Source organism: Phragmites australis, chromosome 1 (genome assembly GCF_958298935.1).
Source record: "Phragmites australis chromosome 1, lpPhrAust1.1, whole genome shotgun sequence".
NCBI classification, from domain to species: Eukaryota; Viridiplantae; Streptophyta; class Magnoliopsida; order Poales; family Poaceae; genus Phragmites; species Phragmites australis.
Genome location: NC_084921.1, coordinates 28,364,135 through 28,388,294, shown reverse-complemented (window position 1 = coordinate 28,388,294; position 24,160 = coordinate 28,364,135). Strand labels below are relative to the sequence as shown.

General features: G+C 42.1%; 2 protein-coding genes and 1 pseudogene across 2 annotated transcripts; all 3 read right to left on the bottom strand.

Moving 5' to 3' along the window:
* Positions 1-2,427: 2,427 nt before the first annotated feature.
* On the bottom strand, positions 2,428-11,337 carry LOC133914121 (RNA cytidine acetyltransferase 1-like). Its single transcript, XM_062357274.1, has 25 exons — positions 10,917-11,337; positions 10,624-10,795; positions 10,415-10,537; positions 10,096-10,269; positions 9,774-9,884; positions 9,547-9,680; positions 9,375-9,468; positions 9,194-9,292; positions 8,358-8,494; positions 8,178-8,272; positions 7,950-8,073; positions 7,787-7,874; positions 7,545-7,644; positions 7,408-7,460; positions 6,182-6,358; positions 6,059-6,096; positions 5,624-5,711; positions 4,871-5,050; positions 4,676-4,784; positions 4,392-4,461; positions 4,172-4,319; positions 3,929-4,057; positions 3,704-3,829; positions 3,443-3,508; positions 2,428-3,079 (listed from the first exon to the last, which is right to left on the bottom strand). The coding sequence occupies exons 1-25, from the start codon at positions 11,111-11,113 to the stop codon at positions 2,834-2,836; spliced, it is 3,078 nt and encodes a 1,025-aa protein (XP_062213258.1). The 5' UTR covers positions 11,114-11,337; the 3' UTR covers positions 2,428-2,833.
* Positions 11,338-15,421: 4,084 nt separating this feature from the next.
* On the bottom strand, positions 15,422-18,837 carry LOC133883831 (uncharacterized). The gene is made up of 2 exons (XM_062323215.1): positions 18,634-18,837; positions 15,422-15,670 (listed from the first exon to the last, which is right to left on the bottom strand). The coding sequence occupies exons 1-2, from the start codon at positions 18,835-18,837 to the stop codon at positions 15,422-15,424; spliced, it is 453 nt and encodes a 150-aa protein (XP_062179199.1).
* A 1,409-nt stretch (positions 18,838-20,246) lies between these two features.
* Positions 20,247-23,145, bottom strand: LOC133914133 (uncharacterized; annotated as a pseudogene).
* Positions 23,146-24,160: the final 1,015 nt, after the last annotated feature.

The following is a 24,160-nucleotide window of genomic DNA, read 5'->3' as shown; positions in this document are numbered from 1 at the left end:
ACAGAGTACATCCATAATAACTTTATAATTAGTTTTCATTCAATTGCATCACATTCATCCAGTAGGCCTAACAACATGCCACTACAATTGAAGCTAAGTTTAAAATGTCTGTACTAATATTGCTAGGCAGCACTACCGTTAGTTGTAATAGCATTTTCACTATCCACATCCAACCATGGATAACATAATTATGACACATGGTAGTGGGTCTACTTCAATTTATGTTAACACATTTTACTACTTCAACACGCCTCTCCATTTTCTCTAACGTCCTTCTACATCTATGTGCTGATGTGCACAAACCAAAGTACAACTTATAGTTAAGGTACCTAAGGTTTTAGAAAGCAAGAACAAGTACTCAATTTGCAAGCCCACCTTCAAGCGTTTATATACAAGCAGCTTTGTATATATACAATCTACCTTGTTCTTAACCTTGATTTATTTTCTTTCCTTTAAGAAATCATGGGGCTGAAGAGGATTGTCATCCCTCAGAAACCAAAAGAACATAGGATGCTAACACTAGAGGCCACCTCGGCACAAGATGGAGCAGATAGGAGCCCAAGCCAGCACCCGACGTCCTCCTCCTACAGCAGCGAAAGCTAGTATCACAGCCCGAGACCTGTTCCGTGCGAGCAGGAGCGTCGATGTCGGGCAGGTAGCAAAGAATACAATCCCGACGAAGAGGTATTGATACGAGTCAATGCATTTTATACTTGTTGAATGAAGGAATATTTTTTATTTATGTCAACTCCTCTTGCTTTCTCTTTAGACGGAGAAAGCGCGGTCTCCAAGCTAGACAGCTAGTAGTGGTGCACGAGCCCGAAAGTCAAGGTCACAAACACTGTGGCCAACAGACAAGGTTACCGTCACAGGAATCGATGCTAACGGGCTGCCTACGGATGAAAAGGCCCGGAATAGATTCCGGAGGGTCGCAGAGCTCATTGCTCGGGAGAGGGTGCCGATAACGACTAAGTTCGATAACCTCAGTGATGAAGGGAAGAGGGACTTGTTTGATAATGTCACCAAGGAATATCTTGACTACCCTGGAAACATGAGCGAGCGTCAAACAATCGCCGCGATCAAAGCAGTAATGAAAGCGATCATAAAACTTCACCGAAGCTTTAAGAGCAAGCTTGTTAATCGGTTCTTGGCTAAAGGGGTGATGCCCTTCGAGAGCTATAAGCACTTAAAAGAAGAAGATTGGGATGCTTTTGCACATATGAAGAACTCAAAGCAGTTCAAAAAACGAGAGTGAGGAGAAGAAGCAGCTTTGAGCTAGGAACAAGCACAAGCACAGAACTGGACGCCCACAACACCGGTGGCTATTGGATCTTACTGGTTATTTATCTTAAGTGGAACTTGGTGTGGTACCTTGACTCGTCAAGACCAGTAGCACCAAAAGGTAAACTTAGATAGCATGATTACAACGCTGTAAAAGAATTCCTCGACGCGTAAGTTCTACCTGACTTAGTCTATATATTTAACTTTTCTAACATTCATATGCTCCGTAATTGGTCCCTCTTTATACAGGGTTTTTGACAAGTACCTTCGAGCTCAACCAGACTACAACGCGAAAGACGACCCCAGACTAACACACAAGATCGGGTTCGCTGTAAGTGCTACCAAACATATTACCAAATGTTCTCTTTTGCTGTTTTTTTTCCTTTTGATCTAACAATAAATTTTCTTTTCTGCAGTACCACCAACAACTACCGGGCAACGCATATGGATTCTATGTTGTGTTGAGCATGCTCCTCACGCTCCGCATAAAGGATATCAAATCCCCCGATGTAAGTTCAATACGGGATTATTCATAACTAATTTCAGTAATTAGTTTAATTCTATGATAACATGACACTGGTTACGCATCAAATTATGCAGGTATTTTCATATTCTTTTTTCGACGACGATGCACTCCCGGAGATTCGACGATGGATCGCCAAGTTCATGGTGTCTGAAGTCATCAGCCCACATGATGAGTTCCACTATAGAATCCTTAGGTTGTGAGATCTTATGTAATATAAGTTGATCGAAATTTTGTAATATTTGTGATTCTGTAATGAATTGATTAGAACTTTGTAACATTTGTGATTCTGTGATGAATCAAGTTCTTATATAAGTATGTTTATCCATATGGATTTAGATGTGTTACTATTGTTTGCAGGAAGAAGATAGTTGTCAAATCCTGACTATGCTCTAAGATGCAGCCAGAAAACAATACAATCATACCGGGTAAGCTACACGTAAGTAACGAATAACCTTGTTACCAGTCATTTATATGTTCATATATATGACGTGTAACTAAGTTACTCGTCATTTAAGTCTTTCTCACTAGCACATATATAACTAACGGGTAACCTAGTTACCCATCATATCACTTAATCTGCAAGTTACAAGCAATCTAGAATTCTGCTGGATAACCGCAGCTAACAAAGAAATTTCCATTTCCATGATTGATCAAACAAGAAGGTAATTTACTGCTTTTCTCGAACAAAAATGAACTGCGTAACAGTTAAGATACAGCGGAAACTCTTTCTAAAATAAGAAATGATACATCAAAATCGGTGGATGGCGCCGGCCTGAGATTAGATTCTTCGAACTTTCAAGGTTATCAACGGCCATTCACCATCATGATTTACAAATTATAGCCCATAAGGCCATAATTGGCCTCGTTGACAACCTCTGCTTAGTTTATACATTTAACTTTTCTTCCAGACAAAAAGCATCCTCGTGGTTTTGAGTAACAGGATACTCCTCAGTCCTCGGCAATTCTCTCGTCAACTCAAAACCACCAGGGTCAACAGTTTGACAGTCCCAATTTTAACTGATACCTTCAAGATCTCATCTTTTTCGACTCAGATCTACCACCATCTATTCCTTTCCTTTTCGATTTGCCCATTTCCTTGTGCTTCTCTTTCTTATCTGCCTTGGTTTTGTAAGACTTTACACTGATAACACCGCTAGCGGACACCTTTCCATTCTGCAGCGCCTTCTCAATCTCATTGTCATCATCATCAATTGCATACTTTTGCAAAAATTTTGGGTCCACAGTAGCTTCATTAGCTGCTCTTCTTTTTTCCTGTATTTTGCCCAGTCAATGTTAATAAAAAAGTGTCAATAAAGGGGGGAGAAAACCTACATGCTTCATTTCATGCTAACAATGGCAGCATCGACTCAAAATCATATACATAAACATAGCTTGGTCTATTAGACGGGCAGTCAATTTTTTGTTCACCTTAGACAGCAAGCATCTTGCTGTTCGCTGCATTCTTGAAAAAGCAAAAATAAAAATTTGCTCTTAACTTAACCATTAGTATCATCTAGTATTTGCATCTTATTAAGGTGCCCTGATAGTTCATGAAATTCTTTAATCATCCTTATTACCAAATTAGTGACGAGCTCAGAATTTAAAGTATGTTCTGATGACAGTATGAAATCTCACCTCTACTTCCTTGGCTGCTTCTGCAAGGTCCTCATCCATTGATTTGCTAAGAGGGGCCATTTCAATCTGGATATAGCAGAACACAGCTTGAACATGTCAAAGCATGAAATTCACAAAATAAAAGTAACAAAGAGCATGGCCAAACAAAAAAAAAAATTGAAGTGACTACACTATTAGCATTGCTTGCATGCCCAAGAATATAGCATGATGCTAACTCTGACCTGAATTACATGCACTTATAAAGTTAACAGATTTGCTTACTTCCTTCAGTCGTGGTAAGGTTGCTTCAATTTCTTTTCCTGCAATGTTATGAAGGTAACCATACAACTTCTTCATTGTCTTGATGAAGTTAGATAGTACTTGTTCCCTTTCTATCCCGAGTTCTTCCTGTCGGTAGAAAAAGCAAGAGAACAGTTGTGAACAATCTTGATCTTGATGAGATTTACAAGCATTATTCACTTGATTGGGATTAAACATGGGCTTAACCTTTACAGTGCCTATGTCTTTGTCCTGCAGGCCCATACAGAACAAAACAGCTGCTTGGGCACCATGCAAAGAAACAGGAAGCTTCTCTGCAAAATACTGGTGTGAAAGGATAGGGACAAGATCCAGAATCTGCAATATCAAAATTTGGAATATTGTCTCTATATGCATGAAGCTGGTATGTGCAGCACTCCAAAAGAAACTACATAAACTTAATTTTTGGCATTAGTTCAATGCATTTCTTACCAGATGATAATCGACCAAATTGTTGGAATATGCTTCTAACCGTTTCATGTCATGTGGCGATAGCATGTCTCCCAACAACTTCGATGTGCTATTCTTATCATACTCCGAAGGTTCATGCTCTGAAAAATCAATCTTCGATGCCAAGACACTAGCAAATATACCAAACAAACCATTACAACACTGTCAAATTTCATGTGCTAAATAATTTGAAAGTTTGTACCTCATTGCAAGCTTAAAATTGAGATGCCGGAAAGAAGTTCCTAAAAGACGCCTGAATCTTTGTCTGAAATCTGAACACATAGCTTTGGCATTTAGCTAGTGCACACAAAGTATGCTTTTTTAAGTGAAAGAATGCTGTAAAATAAATCCAAAAATAGTATCTAGTGCACCTACAAATAAAAAAAGGTTTAAAACCACTTTTTATTGGATTTGATGTAAGCCAAACAAAGAAGCTTAAGATGGAAATGCAATGGAGATCAAACAAAACACTCGAGAATTTTGTACCCTGATAAAATGGATCCAAAAATCCACATTTGCTTGACTCATTAACTTCAATGTCATCACTATTTAAGGGCCTCAATACCATACAAGTATGCTCACCAGTCACAGCACTCTAGAAAAGAATAAATAAGCACAACAGAAGATGAAACATGAAGAACAATCAGTCCATAAATGGCAGGTCAGGTTAGATATCATTACTGGAATTTGGCCCACATAGAATGGATAGAAGTTGTGCTTCCGCCAAAAACGGAAAAGCTCTTGTGTCAGTCCAAAAGATACACCAAGGTAGTGGAGCTTTTCAGGACGCCGTTCACGAAGATGAACAAGGAGTGACGGAAGATTAGCCCGAGGTTTTATGTTCTCTTCTAGCAGAGAAGCCTGCAACAGTATACACCAAGTTCAGTTGTAATATATTAATCCTGTTAAATCTGATTTATGATAAACAAAGGGTGTGTCACAAAAGCAAGCAGCTGCATAATACCATTAGTGGGTATACAACCAAATGGAAGGATATAAGTGATTCACTAATCATAAATTCACCGGGTAATATACAACAAATTCAACTCACAATTGAGGACATAAATTGCACCAAAATGGACGACATACAACAGAATGACAGGGTATGGGTATATGTATATCCAAATTCCAAATGTACCAAAGAATAAAAGGTTTTGTTGACATTAATACCACAAAATTCCATATTAAGCTGTCAACAAGAACGGAAACAGGTGTCGTTTTCTACCCAAAACTTAAGTTGTAAGACTAATGTGCATATAGATATTATTTGCACTAATTTGCGCCACTCTAATCTTGTTCAATGTATGCAAAAGTTTTTAAAAATCAATAGAAATACTAACGACGTGAAATGCATCTAAATTTCTTTGCAAACTTGTGCCGTTTGCGCTATTTCTAATTTCCACCATATAAGACATTAAAAATTATCATTTGAACCTTCTCTGCAGCTTCAGTAATCTTCACTTCAGGCTCTTCAGTTTCTTCCTCATCGTCAGCAAATAGTGTCATTTGCCCTTCATAGTACCTTTCAAATTTAAAATACAAAAATGTACTGGTCAGACAAAAAAAAGGAACAGCTTGAAATAAAGTAGGGTTGTATTTGTAAGTCAGTTGTCAGTCCTTATCAGACCACAAGACATAAAAGGAAGCTATAAACAGCTTGCACAGAATTGCTTTTAGACAAATCTGTGCAAGGGTGAACAAGTGCCACTACAGTCGGAGAGCATTCAACAGAAGGTTCAATATCACAACTATGGGTACGGCCCCGATAGTTGGGTTTATACTAGAATCAGGAGCAGAGCACCAATAATCACTATATGGCAGAGATGTGAACTAAAGCAATGTGAAGAATGTGGAGAAGAGAAATAGTACCTTGCTAGAAGGTCCACAGCAGCTGAACCATAACCAAGCTGTATTTAGCAAAAGAACACTTAGGACGTAGGGAGTGATGTTAAAATGTGCAAATCAAGTCAAATAAAGAGGAAAAAATTGTACCCTCAGGGCACTAGGATGGACAGCAATTCGCACTATCCGAGCTCCTGAGAGACTTGGAAATACATTGTCTTGGAATTGTTCACAAAATTTCCAAGGTATTTGATCACCAGAAGGTGCACGACCCTCACTTAGGCTTTTCATAGCTGACTTTCGAGATATATTTCCTTCCAAACAAACCTGTAAATTCAAACTTCATGAACGGAGTGTATCTATTATGAAATAACCTTTATAATAGGGCAGTGAGAAATCTAATATCAAGAGCTAGATCAAGGTGAGGTTTGAAAAGTGTCAGTGGCTTTGGTGCTTGATTAGAATCTCTTAGACTGAATCCAACGGCTGGGATTGTCAGTTCCCATTACCCCATTTTAAGACTAGTTCTCACTTAACAAGTTCCCTTGTAAACAAACGGCTAAAATAATAATGTTATCCCTCGTTCGCATTAAAAAAAATGATGAAATCAGCAAAGATAGAACTAACTATATCAAGCATAAAAGAAAAGCTCAAACTTGCTCCAAGTTATATATTCCTCAAAATTTCAGCAAACAATGGAAGTGAAAGGGTATGGAATGGAGATAAAGGTGGGAAGTAATGTGATTAATATTAAAAATGAAATGAATTTTGAAAGCAAGAGAAAAATATTATTCAGAAGTTAGTCCGATCAATCATATAGACTGACTGACCTACTTTTTTATATTAAAATGGTCAGCTCAGCTGTGACATGTAATGACTAGTGAACTACTAACTGCGGTATAATGACCACTGTTGTGATGAAGCAAAACTCACAGTAGAAACTCACAGTAGAGTTTGTTATGTCATGTAAACAACACTGTCCCAATGACGCAAAACTCACCAAGGGTCTCAATGTTATGAAACAAGTAAGCTTTATTCACATGTGGTATGCATATATAAACAGGCAGTGGTAAACTTGAATGCTGAATAAAATACAAGTTAGCTTGCTCAATTACAATATCAAAGTGGGGTATTTTCTTCAATACAGATGGTGGTTCCCAAAAGGATTAACTCAAACAGAAGTCAAGTTGGTCAATGATGCAGAATGACAAACTAAGTACTGCTGTAATTGGTGCCTGACAATAGGATAGGTTCTTTGTGCATTTATGTGACAGTGTTTCAAGTGATTCAGTGACGTGGTGTGCAATCAAAGAACCAAAAAACAACAGAGAGAAGTTGAAATAGTAGAAGGTTAAATCAGGAATGTGTTTCAGGACCTGGATTACACACAGAATATCCGGGAGCAAGTTTTTTGACTCATCAACAGGGCCTAGAAAACAAGAAACACACTTAAGCAGAGCCCAATAATATTATCATATTGAACAAGTGTGATTGCAAAAGGATGAGTCCGTACCAAGCAATACAAACAAACGATGTGCCGGTGCATCAGCCATTAATTGCAAGTCATTAGGTGAATTTTTGTAGTGGGAAGCTACATAAAGTGCCATCATACGCTGAAAATATTAAGGAAAAAATATTCAGCTACGAAGAGGAAATACATTCTACTTCAACTTTTACAGATATTTCTTCAGTATTAGTGAGCATTTTCCAAATATATAAAGGGAGAGTGCAAAACAGAACAATAATAATATGTACCTGTAAAAATATCTCACTCTCCTTGTGATATGAGAAAAGCGTGTCCCGGTTGACATAATACAGATCACATTCTTTTGGGTGAGGTAGCCTAGCCGAAACAAAAGCTTTTTGTTAATTATGCTAGAAAATCGGTACAATAAAGGTGTATTTAGATGATGCTCACCTACTGATATGTGGAATCGAATTTGCAAGGTTCAAACAAAGTAAGTCATTAAGCCAGTTCTCAATAGGGTCACCAGAGGCATATCTGATAGATTCGTTCAATTCAATTTTCTTAAACAGCCTACCTACAGGCCAAAACAAAGCAAACAATAGATGTAACACAACAAAATATTTGGAAGTTCCTTCCAAAGGTAGTTCGTTATAAATTGAAAACTTAGACAACAATTACTGGAATTGGATCCATTAGACTGAACAGATGGCTGGCTTTTCGATTCTAACTGCTGGAGGAGCTTCAAAGACAATGATCGGCCTGTTCCTTCATACCTTCAACATAAAACATCCAGAATGATCACCTGTTCACTCTCATGAATTACAGTACCACATCATTAATAACAGAAAACAAACATACCCATTGACAGTGGAAGATAGGAAAACAAGGTATGGACCTAGCATGGACTTAACAATTGGCAATGGAATGGCAGCAGCTTCATCAATGACAAGGAGTTCAACTTGAGAAAGTTTTCCATGGTCATGTGGTCTCAAATACTGCAAACATTAGCAACTCTAAGAACCAGGTACATTGATATTATCATATTAAACAAAGTGAATTGCAAGATGGATTGCTTCATGAATACATACTCAAGATGGATAGGGATAATATAAGTCTGGCAAGAAAGGTGAAATTTTTCCTTAGATATGAAATTAAACATAATTTAGCACATAAAAATACATAATATGATCTCATGAGAAAAGAACTGTGACTTTGAAAGTAGTATTACGTTAAAAAAACGGCTTTGTGATTGTAGGACCATTATCTTAATTCTTAAGTGAGTGTCCAACAAGTAAGAGTACACTAATATATGGTCAGAAATCAATTATATATATGGTCAGAATCCAAACATCTTATGTCAGAATCCAAATATCTTATGTTTGGACTCCATTATATCAGCCATCCAAAAATAACAAGAGGATGTATACAGTTATTTCATTATTTACTTATTGCCAAATCAATAAAGTAGATAGCATAATAACACCACAATCTCAATCAGACAGCAGGTACGAAAATACAAAATATCTATATCTATATTAATATAAAAAGTATCAGTTGCTTTCTTTTCAACACTCGCCCAACTTAATTCTAACCATCTAATCAACTGCACCTAACGGCTTCTATTGATTCCATGTCCTGTCTTTCTAGTGGGTGGAATACCCAACATAGAAGGACGGTAGCAATCAAGTATTCACCTGGATTGTCTGGCGGTGTTGCTTGAAGACATTTATTTGAATCGTTGCTTTCATGAGATCCGGATCTGGACTCTTCACCACGTCATAATGCAAATGCTCCTAGAAGAGGAAAAAAAGTATTTGTAACATATCTACAGAACATATCTTTACTTCAACAATAAAAACAGAGAGTAGAAAATACCTTGTACTCCAATGCATTTATGCCCTTGCACACAAAGTCAAACAGAGTCTTAAGGTTTTCTGGACTTGGAGCAGTCACGAATATATTTGAATACCTAAGAAGTCAAAAAGATTAGCAATAATGAGATTAGCACATTCAACTAAGAATCAACTTTCCCTGAGTTGAGTTTTACCCAGCTGCTATGGCTCCAGCAATCGCAAGACCAAGGGCTGCTGACTTCCCACGTCCACGAGCAGCAAGTAAGGCAACCGTGCTCCTCAGGGATTTATCCAAAATAGAGTCCAGGAAATTGATAACAGCTTTACCCTGTACACGACTTTAAGTCTCAACATATGACTGATGAAACAAAAAACTTTGCTTTAGGAGATAAATATTGACAGCATATGCATCAAATTAAACCTGATCCATTGTGCAGCACTTCCCAATTAAAGGACCAACCGGGAATTCTTCACGAAATTGATCCTTCAAATCTTTCAACTCCCTCTCCCTTTCTGATAATCCCTCAGAATCCTAAGACATATTAAAATGTGCATGTTACAGAGGAATCAGATTATCAGAATAGTAATAAAAATAAAATCTCCAAAAAGTTCACCATAATTTGGAAAATCTCAATAGGAGCATTCATAGGATGATAGAGAGAAAAACACCAGTAGAATAACTAGAAAAAAAAAAAAGAAAAGCTAACATATTAATAAAAGAAAGAGAATTTATGCACTCGTACCTCATTGTTTGTCACTGGTTGTATGAACTTCATGTGAGATGATATCGGCAAAATGTTGAGTTCATCATCCATTACAACACATGATTTGCATGATGCAATCGACAGCAAGAATCTCTCATTGAACCTCGCAGCGGCCTGAGAATGAGACTCCGTTCGGAACCTTTCGTGGACATCCTGTTGACACAGGCATGACCAAACTCGCTCAAATTTAATAAAGCACGATGGGGACAGGGAGCATAGAAACTCTATCCGGTTCCTTGGTTAACTGCACCATGTATGAATGAAAGAGGAGTGAAACGCAGTGGAGAATGAAGCTCACCATGACCATTGTATAGAGACTGGTGAGTGAGGAGAGTGAGCGGAGCAGCAGGATGATCAAACCACCACCCTCGACCGTCTCAATTGTTCTCGCCAGAAGGTTTGGCGTCAGCGCCTCAAAGTCCTGCAGCATCAACACAACAAAATTCAGCAACAGGAAAGCACCACGACAACAATCGCAATTGCAAAAACTAGAGCTTGTGGCGGGACCTGCAGGATGCACATGCCGAACGTGTTTCCCAGAACCCTCTCGGAGTCCCTGTAGAGGCAGTAGGTGATGTCCGACGTCTCCAGGAATAGGGAGAATGGGTCGGCCTTCTCGGGGTCCATGAGCCCTCGTAGCATGAGCTTCTTGATCTGCTTGGCGCGCTTCTTCTTGTGGCTGCAGCACAATAAAACATTGGGGGCAAATGAGCAACACAGCGAATATGCAACCATCTCCAATTCACCAACCAAAAAGCAAGCAAGCGTGCGGCGGCGGCCGTAGTAACAGCAGGAAGTACCTGCTGATCTCAAGCTTATCGCGGTAGCACCACAGAACGGAGGGTCGCGACTTGACGCGGGACTTGGCGAGCATGTAGTTGAGATTGACGATCTGGTCGCGCGACTTATCACCGACGATGATGAACATGGAGCGCTGCCGCTGCCGCACGCCGTTTTCGATCAGCGTGCGGATGCGCTCGTCCACCTTCTTCCTCATCCTGCCGCTTCCTCCTGCTGGCGGCTGCTTTCGGCGGCAGTGGAGGGTTTAGCTCAGGGGCGGATCTACCACTGAGGCGAGGTCGGGCGGCCGCCCGAGGTGTCCCGGCGGCGGAACGAGCAGAGGAACGCGCTCGCGCCTGTCGGAGTTGGAGACGAGGTGAACCGCGACGGAATCAGATGGACGAGGAGAAGACTGGAGACGGCGAAGGTTTGCAGTTTGGGTACAAAGAGGAAAGCCTTAAACCCTAACGGCAGCCGAGTGGGCTAAGTGGGCTGCTCGGCATTGCCTGGAGTAGCCCATTAAGCCAACCGCTGCCCCGTTTCTTTTTTTTTTCTTTTCCATGAAAATTCTACATTTCAAATTTAACTACAAACTCAAATTCAAAATTTATGGAAACCCCCCCCCCCCCAAATTTTCCAATAGTTCTTAATGGAAGATTAATTTGTGGCCTATTGCGTGTTATCATTGAAATATTACATTCATGATTGTGGTATTAAATTTTTAATCTACTAGTTGAATGTCTGTGCGTTGCAACGTAGCTAAAAGTTTTCACGAGATAATAAAGTTGATTGGGCGAAGCTAATACAAAATAACACGACACAACCAATTAGCAACAAGCTCAACTCTATCACGAAGGGCGTCTACTTCAACAACAAAAAATGCATCAGTGGTGGCACCGGCATGAAAATTTGCTAAGAAAACCAAGATTGCATCATTGAAAATATATCCAAATTCAATTAAAATTCACATACTCACAAGCACAATTGAGTCATCGTGCGAGCAAGCAAGGAGCTCGGTGGTTAGACTCCAAGAGTGGAGTTGAACCGGTAGGGGTTCGATCCCCTTGTCTCGCACCACCCCCGTAAGGCCTCCAATGAAGGCCGGGTAAGGGGGGCCCGCTTCTAAAAAACAATTGAGTCATCGAGATAATCAACCAAAGAGATAAATTGAAAATTCACAAGCACAATGACCTTCCTGCATTAACCTGAATATCATGATTACCGAAATTATTTTCATTTATGTTTGTTTTCTTACAAAAAATAAAATGAGATATATCTTGGGTAAACCCAAATAAAGGTGGCATAGGAGTTTCCTTTTTCAAACTCAGGTGTTTTCTGAAAGTTAATGTTTCCATTTAGTATGTACTCAAATATGAAAATAGGACTATGGTTGTCCAAACAATAAACAGGCATTCCAGTGACTTCATCATGATTCCAAAGTACAAACAAATTGGTATCTTAGGCAAAATAAAGGTCAAGCTGCAAAAAAAATTGACATGCATGTGATTCTTGAACTGCCATTAAAATTGGAATGCCAAAGAAAAGGAGGAGATCCAACTATGAAAAAATAAACTTATGAAATGAGAAAGAAAGAATACCATAGTCCATAGGTAAGGTTACCAAATACCAGTCAGAAGTGCAAGATACCCATCTGCAAAAGCTTCAAGTACTTTAGTTTAGTTGACTTGAAGATACCGATGGGGCTACATCTTCATTCTCTCAAACATGTAGTTGACTAACCTCAAATACCTATGGAGTAACACGCTAAGCTAGCTAGCATGGTGTTAACCTATGCATCTCGCATTCTCACAAACACAGTAGGCCTCAAAGTTTTTGCATAGCTGAAAATATTAAGACTTTGTAATGCTCCATTTATATGTATTTTTTATCATTTTATGCGATATTATCTTTTTAATTCAAATTGAATAAAAAATTCAAACATGCACAAAACCTTGGTTCTCATATAAATATGAGAACCAAGGTTTTGTGCATGTTTGAATTTTTTATTCAATTTGAATTAAAAAGAGAATATCGCATAAAATGATAAAAAAGCATATAAATGAAACATTACAAAGGAACTCACTTTTTCACCAAATAACATAGGGTTGAAAATATTTTTATAAATTAGTACATCACATGAGAAGAATATTAGTGAATTTTTCTAGATTTTTGAGAATTTATTTGAGGCATTAAGTATTACTAGAATTTATAAAGGTTGGTTTATTTGAAGAATTTTAATTAAATATTGGCTTAAGATTTTTGGATCAAACCAATTAAAATAGGTTGCTAGTGATATCTAGTTTGCTCATGAAAATGTTTAGAATTTTTGGACTATTTTTGTACTCACAAAAAAATTGTGAGTTAAATAAAAAACTTGCACTTTTATGCGCTTCAGGTTCCTAACTTCTCGCTGGCTTGGCACACGGCAGAGGCCTTATTCGGCAACTGAGGTGTCGAATACGGTGAATAGTATCATATTTGGCACTTTAGTTGCCAAAAAAGTTGGGGTAGGCCCGTTTTCGGTATTTGAGTACCAAAATCGGGTTTTCGGATTTTGAGGTGTCAAATACAGGTGCTAGATTTGCAAATACATTGATCTGTTGTCTATTTTGGCAAATACACCGACGTGTTGCAAATACACATACTTTAGTTTAGTTGACTTGAAGATACCAATGGGGCTACAGCTTCATTCTCTCAAACATGTAGTTGACTAACCTCAAATACCCATGGAGCAACACGCTAAGCTAGCTAGAATGGTGTTAACCTATGCATCTCGCATTCTCTCAAACACAGGTAGGCCTCAAAGTTTTTGCATAGCTGAAAATATATCCAAATGCAATTAAAATTCACATACTCACAAGCACAATTGATTCATCGTGCGAACGAGCAAGGAGCTCGGTGGTTAGACTCCAAGGGTAGAGTTGAACCGGATGGATCTCATGTCCACATTGATCGAATACCAACAGAGGGGAAGAGGAAAAGGAGGATAGTGACGACGACCACGAGCAAAGGTTCCTGAGTGGATTGGGGGCATCTGACAGGGCCGGCGGTAGCGATCCTTGTCTGAGTGCCAACGATGAGCTCAGAGGAGCACGAGCCGAGGTGATGAGATGGAGCTACCCAGCGAAGCCGTCGGCTCATCAATGGTGGGAGCGATTGGAAAAATATAAAGAATCGAAGAGGAATACGAAGAGGAAGAGATAGAAGGAATTGAACCTCTCGCCTGTTCATGTTCGGTTGGTTACGCCGCTGCGGGAACTGTGGCACACGAACATAATTGGGGAAAAGAGAAGAAGAAGAGCGAGAAGGGACGAACCCAAGGAAAACGTCGAGGTCCGGTTGAGGATGACGGAGGGAGCGTGGTTGGCGAAGCTCGGGGCGTCGAGGAGGCCGCCACTGCCACACATCTAGGAGATGCCGCTGCACATCTGGGATCCACCGGCACCGGCATCTGGTTCCCTGCGAAGAGCACCAAAAATAACTTTTAGATCAAATCAGCACACGGTGCAATCCAATCCAACCCCGAAAAACCCCCACCCCAAATCGAATCACACAGATCACCCCACCCCCATAGGCAAGCATCCTTTACCCTCTTCTCTCCCTGGCAGGCACCGGAGCCACAGGCTTCTCTTGTTGCCGCGGTTGCGGAGGAGCGAAAGAAGTGAAGGGGTCGGCCTGCGACGATGGGGAGAGGCGACGGCGGCGACCTAGGTGCACGATGGCGTCCATATCCCAGATAACGATGATTCCGCAGCCCGCAGAGATGATGGTCGCATGTGGAGATGTGTGATGCGGGCGTGAGGGCGAACGAAGGGGCGGACGAACAAAGAGCGTGAGAGAAGGATCATTTTTTGGGCCCACCTATTAGCGTGTGAGGAGAACGGGCGAACGAAGGGGCGGGCGGACGAACAAATTCATTTGTGACTTTTTAAGTAGTAGATATAGAGATGAGGACTCATGCTTAAACATTTAATTCAAAAACGCACACAATGCTACATTGTACCTTGTTGGCAATATATCTAAATTGTTTTAAGTTTCATATATATTGTAATTTGTAATATGGTATGGCAATTAGCAACAATATTTATTGTACCTTAGTCAAGATTTTATTGTTGTCACCACTAATCTATCTGTATTTACCTTTGTTTATTTTATAGGCTCATATTTTTCTGTTATCTTTTCTTTGAGAATTAATATGTTCTCTTAATTATTGATATATTCTTCTTTACTTAGACTCCGTGTGTCTGCCGTAGATCAAAATTGTTCCTTGATCCGTCACGACTGAGGCGGTAAGTGTCACGATGAGCAAGGTGAGGGTAGGAAATAGGGCCGCCCAAACCTTAGATTGAGGTGGAGGTAATCGGTGGGGAGCTGCCGAGTTGAAGAAGGTGTTTTGCCTAGAAAGCCCAGAAAAGCCCGAGCCCGGCCCAAAAAACCCCGTTGTCGGGTCAGGCTCAGGCCTAGAAGCCCAGCCCGATGTTGGGCTCGGGCCGGGCTCAGGCTTGTGGTTTTCTCGTCAAGCTTTTCAAAGCCTGGCCTGAAGCCTGACCTTTGAACATGTATACTCATGGCCGAGATGATACTCAGCCCACGAATGAAAGTCGTCATCGTCGCCACCGTCCTCGTCCTCGTCCTCGTCCTCGTCGACGGCACTGTCATTGTCATCATCCTCGTCGGCGGCGTCGTTGCCATCGCCGATATCCTCCTCTTCCTCATACTCCTCCTCTGGACTTGTCCGGGCCTTCTTGGCCTTTGGCTCGTCAATGAAGAGATCCTACACCTCGTCATCCGATGAGGGGGATCTCGGTGAAATGCTAGAGTTTGAGGAGGTCGGGGCCGTCTCGTCCAATGACCCGCCCGACAGGGCCTCTTCCTCCCCGGACACGTGTGAGAGAGAGAGCGAGATCCATGGATCGCGCGGAGGTGGAGGCAACTAGCGGTGGTGGTGGCGGCGCCAGCGGATCCATGGATCGCGCGAAGGTGGAGGCAACTGGCAGTGGGCACGCGCGCGAGAGAGAGAGCGAGAGCGTGAGAGAGAGTGTGCGAGAGTGATGGAGAGAGCGAGCGAGAGTGAGCAACGACATTTAAAGTCGCTGGGAAGCCGAGCAGCCGAGCAATCACGCTCTAGAAGACGTACATATTTTTAAGTATCATTGGCGGTTCATAACACAACCGGCAGTGATAGTCATTATCACATTTTATGTAGAGAGTCTCATGTTTTTTTTAAACATGAAATTCTGTCACATTGAGATATGTTGCTACCTTTCATACAACACATACAACAACTCTTCTACAAATTTGCCGACGAGTTACCAAGACTCTAAGGTGTCGGCGTACCAAGAGGTACACTGTTGGATCACTCTTTGATCTACTCTCTAGGCAGTAATCACCTAGCAACACACTCTCTAGGCCTATAAGCACTAATCACTCTCTAATGATGTGCTTAATCACCTTGGATGATCACTTTAAGCACTTTAGTGGTTTGTATGTCTTCTCAGGTGTACATGAACTTCTCATAACTTCAGCAACCTCAAATGACTGAGTGGAGGGGTATTAATAGCCTCAACCTCGCGGACTAGCCGTTAACCTAACAACTCAGAAAAGTTGTTAACACCGGATGATTCGGTGAGAACACTAGTACTAACACCGGATGATCCGGTGAGAACACTAGTACTAACACCGGATTATCTGGTGAGTACACTCTCACAAACTAGCCGTTGGAACCCCATTCAAGCCATTGTGAACACCGAACACTCCGGTGTATACTCCATCTTCATCACCGGACTTTCCGGTGAGTATACCATTCATCATTCGAGCCAATTTCTTCTCTGAGTAAAGCTCCGATGTATTCTCCGGTGCTCATCACTTTATTACCGGACTATTCGGTGAGTTGTCTTTAGCCAGTAGAGCCAATGCAACCCTCTCTGGAAATAATACTTTGGTGTTTCACAGCCTTCATCACTAGACTATCCGATGCCTTGAACTTCGTTCTATCTCTTTGCACTGTTTATTATCCGGTGTATTGCTCGGTGTACATTCTATTCACATCGATCCATCTGATGCCTTGAGCTTCGATCTTTCACGGCTGCAACATTCTCTGGTAATAATGCTCTGGTGCTCTCATCCGTCTCAACATCGGACCATCCGGTGGGTTGAGCATTCTCTCCTTTTCTCTAGAAATGCTCCGGTGCAACTCCCATTGATCACTAGACTATCCAGTGAGGCTTAGCCTTCATTCTTTAGCACATCACCTTCTTTGGAAGAATTACTCCAGTGAGCACTCTGCTCAAACATCAGACCTTCCGGTGAGGTCAAATGCCTCTGGACACAATGCTTCGGTGTGTTTAACTATGCGAACATCGGACCATCCGGTAAGTTCATTTCTCATGAGACTTTTTCTAATTCAACCAAACTTTACCCCGGCTTCAGTGACTTCTTCATGTATTGTATCCATGAGACCTACTAATATATATTCTTGACAAACATGTTAGTCTCATTAACTATGTTATCATTAATCACCAAAATCACAATTATAAACTAATAGAGCCATTTTCGCTACAATTGCTATTATGAATTCATCAGTTTTGTTATTTCCCAACACCCAACTATAAAAGGATTGTTTTTCATTATAATCTTTTTTCCCAACACTTGAAGAATAATTATCGCATGTCAAATTGTAATTTTTTTTCATTATATTGCGCTGTAATTTTTCTAAACTATAAAGGAGCAAGTTAAATTCAGTCTGTTTCCACCCACCAAAGATGTACCAACTCCACTAAGACCCTCAGATCTTATAAACAATCAACACATCCAACAGCCTAGATTTGTTTCACGTCATATCATCGGATCCAATGGTGAGATTGGCTTGTAACATCCTATGCATATTGATTTGTTTTGATTTTATCACACACAAAATTTACCCACGCACGTCCCCTCCCATCGGCTCCCCTGATTTGTTCCATTTTCTTCCCCTGATTTGTTTCTTTTTCTTCCCGCGTCGAATCCCTTGATCATGCCTTCCTTTTCTTCCACGTCGAATTCCCAAAACACATCCTCATTATTGCAATCTAAATCTAAACTATAAAAGAGCCAGTTTTGAAAAATGTTAGTATATCCCAACAAACATTTCCATCCAACGACTCTTGTTTGATTGACGGACATCTAATGGCTCGTATCAACGTCCTGCCCCGTGTCCTTTTCGTTCCGCAATCTGCTCCGCCGTGATCTCTTTCCTTCCACAATCACGGTCACCAGACCCCGCGCTCATCCATCGTCCCCGTCCCGCTCCTGCCCCTTCCCGCACAATCCGCTCCATCCCGATCTCCATTGTCCCAGACGGCACAACAACTCCGTGGCTGCTCCATCGTCGTGCTCCCGCCCCGCACAATCTGACGCGTTCCACCACTACCACCACCCATCCTCCCCGTCCCCGTCCAAGACGTCGCTGCCCAGTCCTAACCCTAAGTCAGCTGACGCCCCTGCAGCCACGGAGGACTCCACCGCGGGGCCACTACGACTCCGATGCGGACCACCACCCCGCGCCCCGGAAGGCGGCCATGTTGCCGTCACGCAGGCCTAGGAGCACCAAGCCGCGCCCCCTCTCGCCGTCGCGCTCCACTGTCCGTGCCGCGCTTTCGCCGTGGCCATGGAGCACTGCAAGCGGCTCGGCAAGATCGGCGAGGGTGCGTCTGGCGTCGTGTATAAGGCCCGTGACATTAATTATTCCTTGCAACATACCTTCAATCCCTCATCCGTGGACGCCACCTGTTTCCATCCACAACTCAATCCCGTCGCTCCCTCCTCTGCCGTAGCGAACCCGCGGCATCCCATCCTCGAGACGCCACCGTCGACGACGAAGCAGGCCATCACGCTGCAGAGCTCGGCATTGTGAGAGTCGTTTGGCATTCGGTCGAGACGCCACGGACCCAACACAGCAGCCATCGCCCAGTCACGATCGTGCCTCACCGTCGCGCTGCAGTGATGCAATGAGGAAGCCTCGGCGCCTCGCCATCGTCGCCCTTCACCGATGACTCGACGACCTCCCTCACACGGAAACCCTTCGAGGTGCCCTGACACCGTGTAGCAGCCGTTGTTTCACAAAACAGTGTAATATGCAAACATGTATGCTCTATGCTCTCTGATCGCCTACTCCCTGTATGCTCACCGTATGCTTGATGGAATGCTTCAACAGCGCGAGCGTCCATAGTGCGGTGTCATTTTTCCTATGGAAGTTGGTTGTAGCTAACAGGCTTGCGTCCCGAGCTTTGTCCGTTTGTCGATGACGAAGGAGGCCGTCTCCTAGGCTACAGAGTTTTAGTGAGGACGCTTCGCCACTGCCAGCCTGTAATTTTACTACTTTACATAAGACTTAGTTTATCTTTGATGCTGCCTTGGTAACGTATTTGAAATTTTATCCTGGAGTTCTAGAAATAGCAGCACCGAGCAGGTGATAGTCTAATGGAGCTACATAGAATTACAGAGAAATAGCAGCAATCAGCACGTGCATATTAATGGAGATACCAATTTGTTCTTCTGTAGTGATTTCTGATATTCAGTATGCTCATTCACCCAATGAGCACTTATCTGTGCATTTCTGTGGTTTTTTTTCCTTTTCAATATGTACATGTTCATCCAACGATTGTTAATGCCCACAAGGGTGACATTCCAATTAGATACAACCAAATTAAAACTAATTAATTTGTTATTACTCTCACTTAAATCTCCCTCTTTATGCAGCTGATTATTATTTGTTAACAGGGTTGACTCATCATAGTGCGAGACGAAAATTAGAGGGACTTAAAAAGGTAAATAATAAATCAAAGGAAAAAAATTAGTGATGCCTATCTAGAAGAGTAAATAATTGCCGCATGATCAATATGTCAATTTACTTTCTTTCAACATTTGCTACAGCAAAACATACATTAAGCCAATTCATTACTTGTGGATGGAAAATCAAAATTGCCATGGTAAAATGGTCTCCTCTACAACCATTTTAGTATATGTTTTGCTAAAAAAAAAGCACGTGTGTCACATGTTACTCATCGGTGGTCCGAGCTGGGCTGATTGATTTTAGTTCTCCAGTCGGTCGATCAATCTCCATATAGGTCTCGTGGAAAATACGGGTGTACAACATCGGTAATATTTTCAACACTTGACCGTACGCATAGATTTTGTAATCTCAAAAGGAAAAGGCCAATGTATCCGTATACATACTGACCGTAACCCATGGATGAATGTAAATCCATGAAATAAGAAGCCAAAAAAAACACCTAGAAGTACAAATAAAACTAGATATTTCATAAAAGAGTGACACAAAATCAAGAAAAAAAAAATAGAAGTTTAAATATAATAAAAATAAGGGAGCAATCAAAATAAAAGAATAAAAGTAAGACAAATATCTAAAATTACAAAGATACAAGGGGCCGTGAAATTGACGAAAATCATGAACGAAATCAAAATTTACACCAAAAGAATGAAAATATAACAAAAAATCAGAGATGCATTTCCTACAAACTTACCAGGTTGAACTACCAAAAACAGATCACAGAGGGAGTGCTAGCTAATTCATTATTCAACAATCATAACTAGAGATATTCATATTCATCACTGGAATCTAATGATTATATCAACTCAATACAACGAAGAAACACTTGACCTTTCACGACGAATTACTGAACCCCAAACCACTACCACGAACAACATGACATACTACGATACTACTCGTAGGAGAGACCATAGAAATTTTAAGTCTCCACCGTAGAACACCCAAGGAATTTTTATATTTGTTTCCCAAAGACAATCAACCACTTTAGTGAGACGAACAACACACATTACGGATTTTTTACATTCGTTTCTCAACCGCTGCCAACTTCGCCATATCCAGAGTATCATCCTGAACCACAGGCGTGACCTTCTGCTTGCTGAACATCTGAAACACGTCACAAGCAGCAAGAGATTAGGCCTTAAGCACATCATAATCAGCAGAAAGCAAACGGTGTCTATTAGAAATGTATCGTTAGCAGCAACTCTTAGAATAACTATTGAATACAAACCACACGTCTAAAAGAACTTGGTAAGAAAGAACACCCTGTAACTTGTCAATAAGCAGTTAGATTACTACGACCACTGTGTCACAGGTTGATGATTTTTTTTTTCAAAAAAGAAGAAATCAGAGTTGATGCATCGATCCAAATATACTGTGAGGGTAACTGAACATGTTCAGAGTAGCCTTATTTTCACAAATTTCTATAAATCCTTCTACTTCTAGCATTCAATTGTACTTTAGGTTGGATCTTGGCATTTGTATGTATTGATGTTTTGAAGGGCTGAAGCTATTATATGTGTTGTTTGGATCATCATAATATACGATAACATAGGTATATTGTTCAAGATTGATAACTGAACAATAGACAGCTAAGTAAAATGCTAGAATCGTATGTTATGATGACCCAAGCAACACAGATAATAGCTTCAGCCCTTCAGAACATCAATACATACAAATGCCAAGATACAAGCTAAAGTATAAAATAGCTCTCAACCAAAAAGTTGTTCCTTAAGTCACGCAACACATCAATAAAAATTAACAAGAACCATGCCATCAGAATAAAGTAAGGTTCATAACGACACAGCACATTAGCCAATATTGATACTTGCACAGAGCCTCACAATTGAAGTTTTCTAGACATAGCAGTTTTATCAATATTTTCGAAAGGCGTACAGTAAAGTCGAGTTACCTGGATTCTGACTTGTGCCCACTCAAAAGGTTGCTGAGGTATGACGGCGCACTCTTTCCCGCAGCTTCTCCTCGGATAAGAGATCATAGTGGACATAGAACGCAGCGTCCATGGGGAGAACCTCGTCTTCATGGTTGACTGGTCACAACAAACAGCAATTAATCATGGGCGAAGTATCTGCTAGGAAGGACAACAATGGCATCGAAATATTACCTTGGTTCCCGAGGAGACTCGGGAGCGTGAGATGCGCCTGGAACTCCTCCTTCAGCCTCTGTAACGAGGTGAGGGCAGCCGCGGCGTCCTGCACGGACCGCATGACACGGAGGCGGAGCTCGTGGCGGGAGACGTCTCCCTCGCACTCCACGAGCTCGCGGCGACTCCGCGCGAGGGAGAAGAGCACGAACTGCCTGGGCTCCATCTCAATTCCCACTTGCCGCATCAGCTGCTGGACAGCAACCTCGGTGCGCTTCGCACGACGGTCCCACTCTTTGTCGTCCTTGAGTGGCTCCGAGCAGGGGTCGGCGTGGCTGGCGTTGCCGAAGATCCTGTCGTGGAGCTCCGGAGCGAGACGGAGGATGGTGGCGTGCACGTCCTCCCCCACGAACACCTCCTCGTCCGCGAAGAGAACGAGGGCGTGATGGACGGCCAGTATGACCCGACGCCTGGCCGCCGTGGCCGCATCACGCGCCTCCAGCAGGCGCTCCTACCATCTGGCCAGGAGATCTTCGGCACCATTGTTGTCCAAGGGCATGAGAGAGGCGTCGGCGTCACCGAGATCGCGGTCCAAGTCCGCGTCCAGGATCCGGGCGACCAGGCCGCGTCGGGTGGGCAGCTCGGCCAGGGCGTGCGCCACGAGGACGACGAGGTGGACGAGCTCGTCCCTCACCCGATGCAGCTTGGCGATCGCCGCCAGCTTGGCTCGGAGGCGAGGCACGTTGGCGATGCGGAGCCTTGGATCGCCGGCGACAAGCTTGCTCTGCAGCGCAGCGGCATCTTCGAGAGGCAGGTGCGGGAGGAGGTAGGTGTCGACGATCTGGTCGAGGAGGGGGGGGGGGGCATGTCCCGCAGGAAGTCATCAAACGCGGCCATCGAGTACACGGAGGACATGAGATTCCCCCCTGCACCAGCGGCGATGAAGTCGTCGGCCTCGGCGAGCCCCTTGGCAGCCCGAACTCGAGCGACGCCAGGGTGAGCCGGCATCTCTCGAGCAATGCAGACTCCCAAGACGACGGCGTTCGTCGCTCGGGGCGCATGTGTGGCTCCATCGCCCTGGATCTGAGAGGTTCGGGGGGCGGGGCCGGGCGGTGGGGGAATCCGGGCGGTGGGGGAATCGAGAAGGAAATGGGGTGTGTTTTTCTTTAGAGGAAAATGGGGTGTTCGCGAAGAGCAGCAGGAAGAGTCGGGAGATAAGATATTTTGGGGACGCAAAATGTTGCCTGCTCCGCCCGCATGCGCAAATTAGGGTCGAAGCCCATCTGCAGCTTATCCGATCATATACACAGCTAGAGGTGACAAATGGACTGTTGGCACGACGCACGGTCATTTTATATCGGCCTAGATACAGTACGATACGACGTCTGAGCTTAAGCCGTGGCACGATAGGTCAGACTGATTCGACTGTTTAAGTTTTTTTATTTTTTTAAAATTTTATATAATTTGTTTAGATATAATATTATATAATATCTGTGGTGCAATTGTAATATATTTGACTCGTAAACAAAAGATCATGTGTTCGATTTCCGATGAACGTAAGTTTTTATATTTTTTTTTAATTTTTCACTAGTTGATAGGCTAATGGGTAAAAAAAAAAACCATCAGACCTATCATACCGTGAGTCTACACAGCATGATTCAATCTTAAATAAATTGTGTTTAGATTAAAGTTACAATACGTGAATCAACAAAGCACGATCACTTGGCTAACTGATCTAATCGGGCTATACTAAATGTGGCCGGGCGGACCACCTGTTTAACCACCTTGATTCACAACGATATTTCAGTCGAAACCCATCTGCGGCAGGGAAAAAGGGTACATTTGTTGTGAATGCGTACAAACAATTAATGAGTTTTGGCGAAATAATCCATTTCAGTCATAAGGCACCTCGCCATTGGTTTCTAGGGGGAAACGACAAATTCAGTTTGCTATGTGGAAAAAATAAGGTCAGACACTAATACCATCTTGAGATAAAGAATCAAGGGCGGACATGAAACTTGTTCGATTGTCTTGCTTAACTTGTTAGACAAATGTTCCAAATTCTAAATCAAGTAAAACTGGGGACCATAGCAGAAAAGAGTGCAGAGAAAGAATTCATGCAGTTCATTTCTTCATGTGCAGGTAGATTCTGTGAAGAACAAACATAAAAAAGCCTGCATAAATTGAGCGGAGAAATTATCTTCCATTGGTGGTTGATAAGACTACCAATTATTCGATATTGCTTATGTATGAACTAACAATCCCTCGTTTTATAGAAATCCATGTTACCTTCTTGCTTCCTATTTATCAGACATCAATCAACAAAAGCATGAACTACA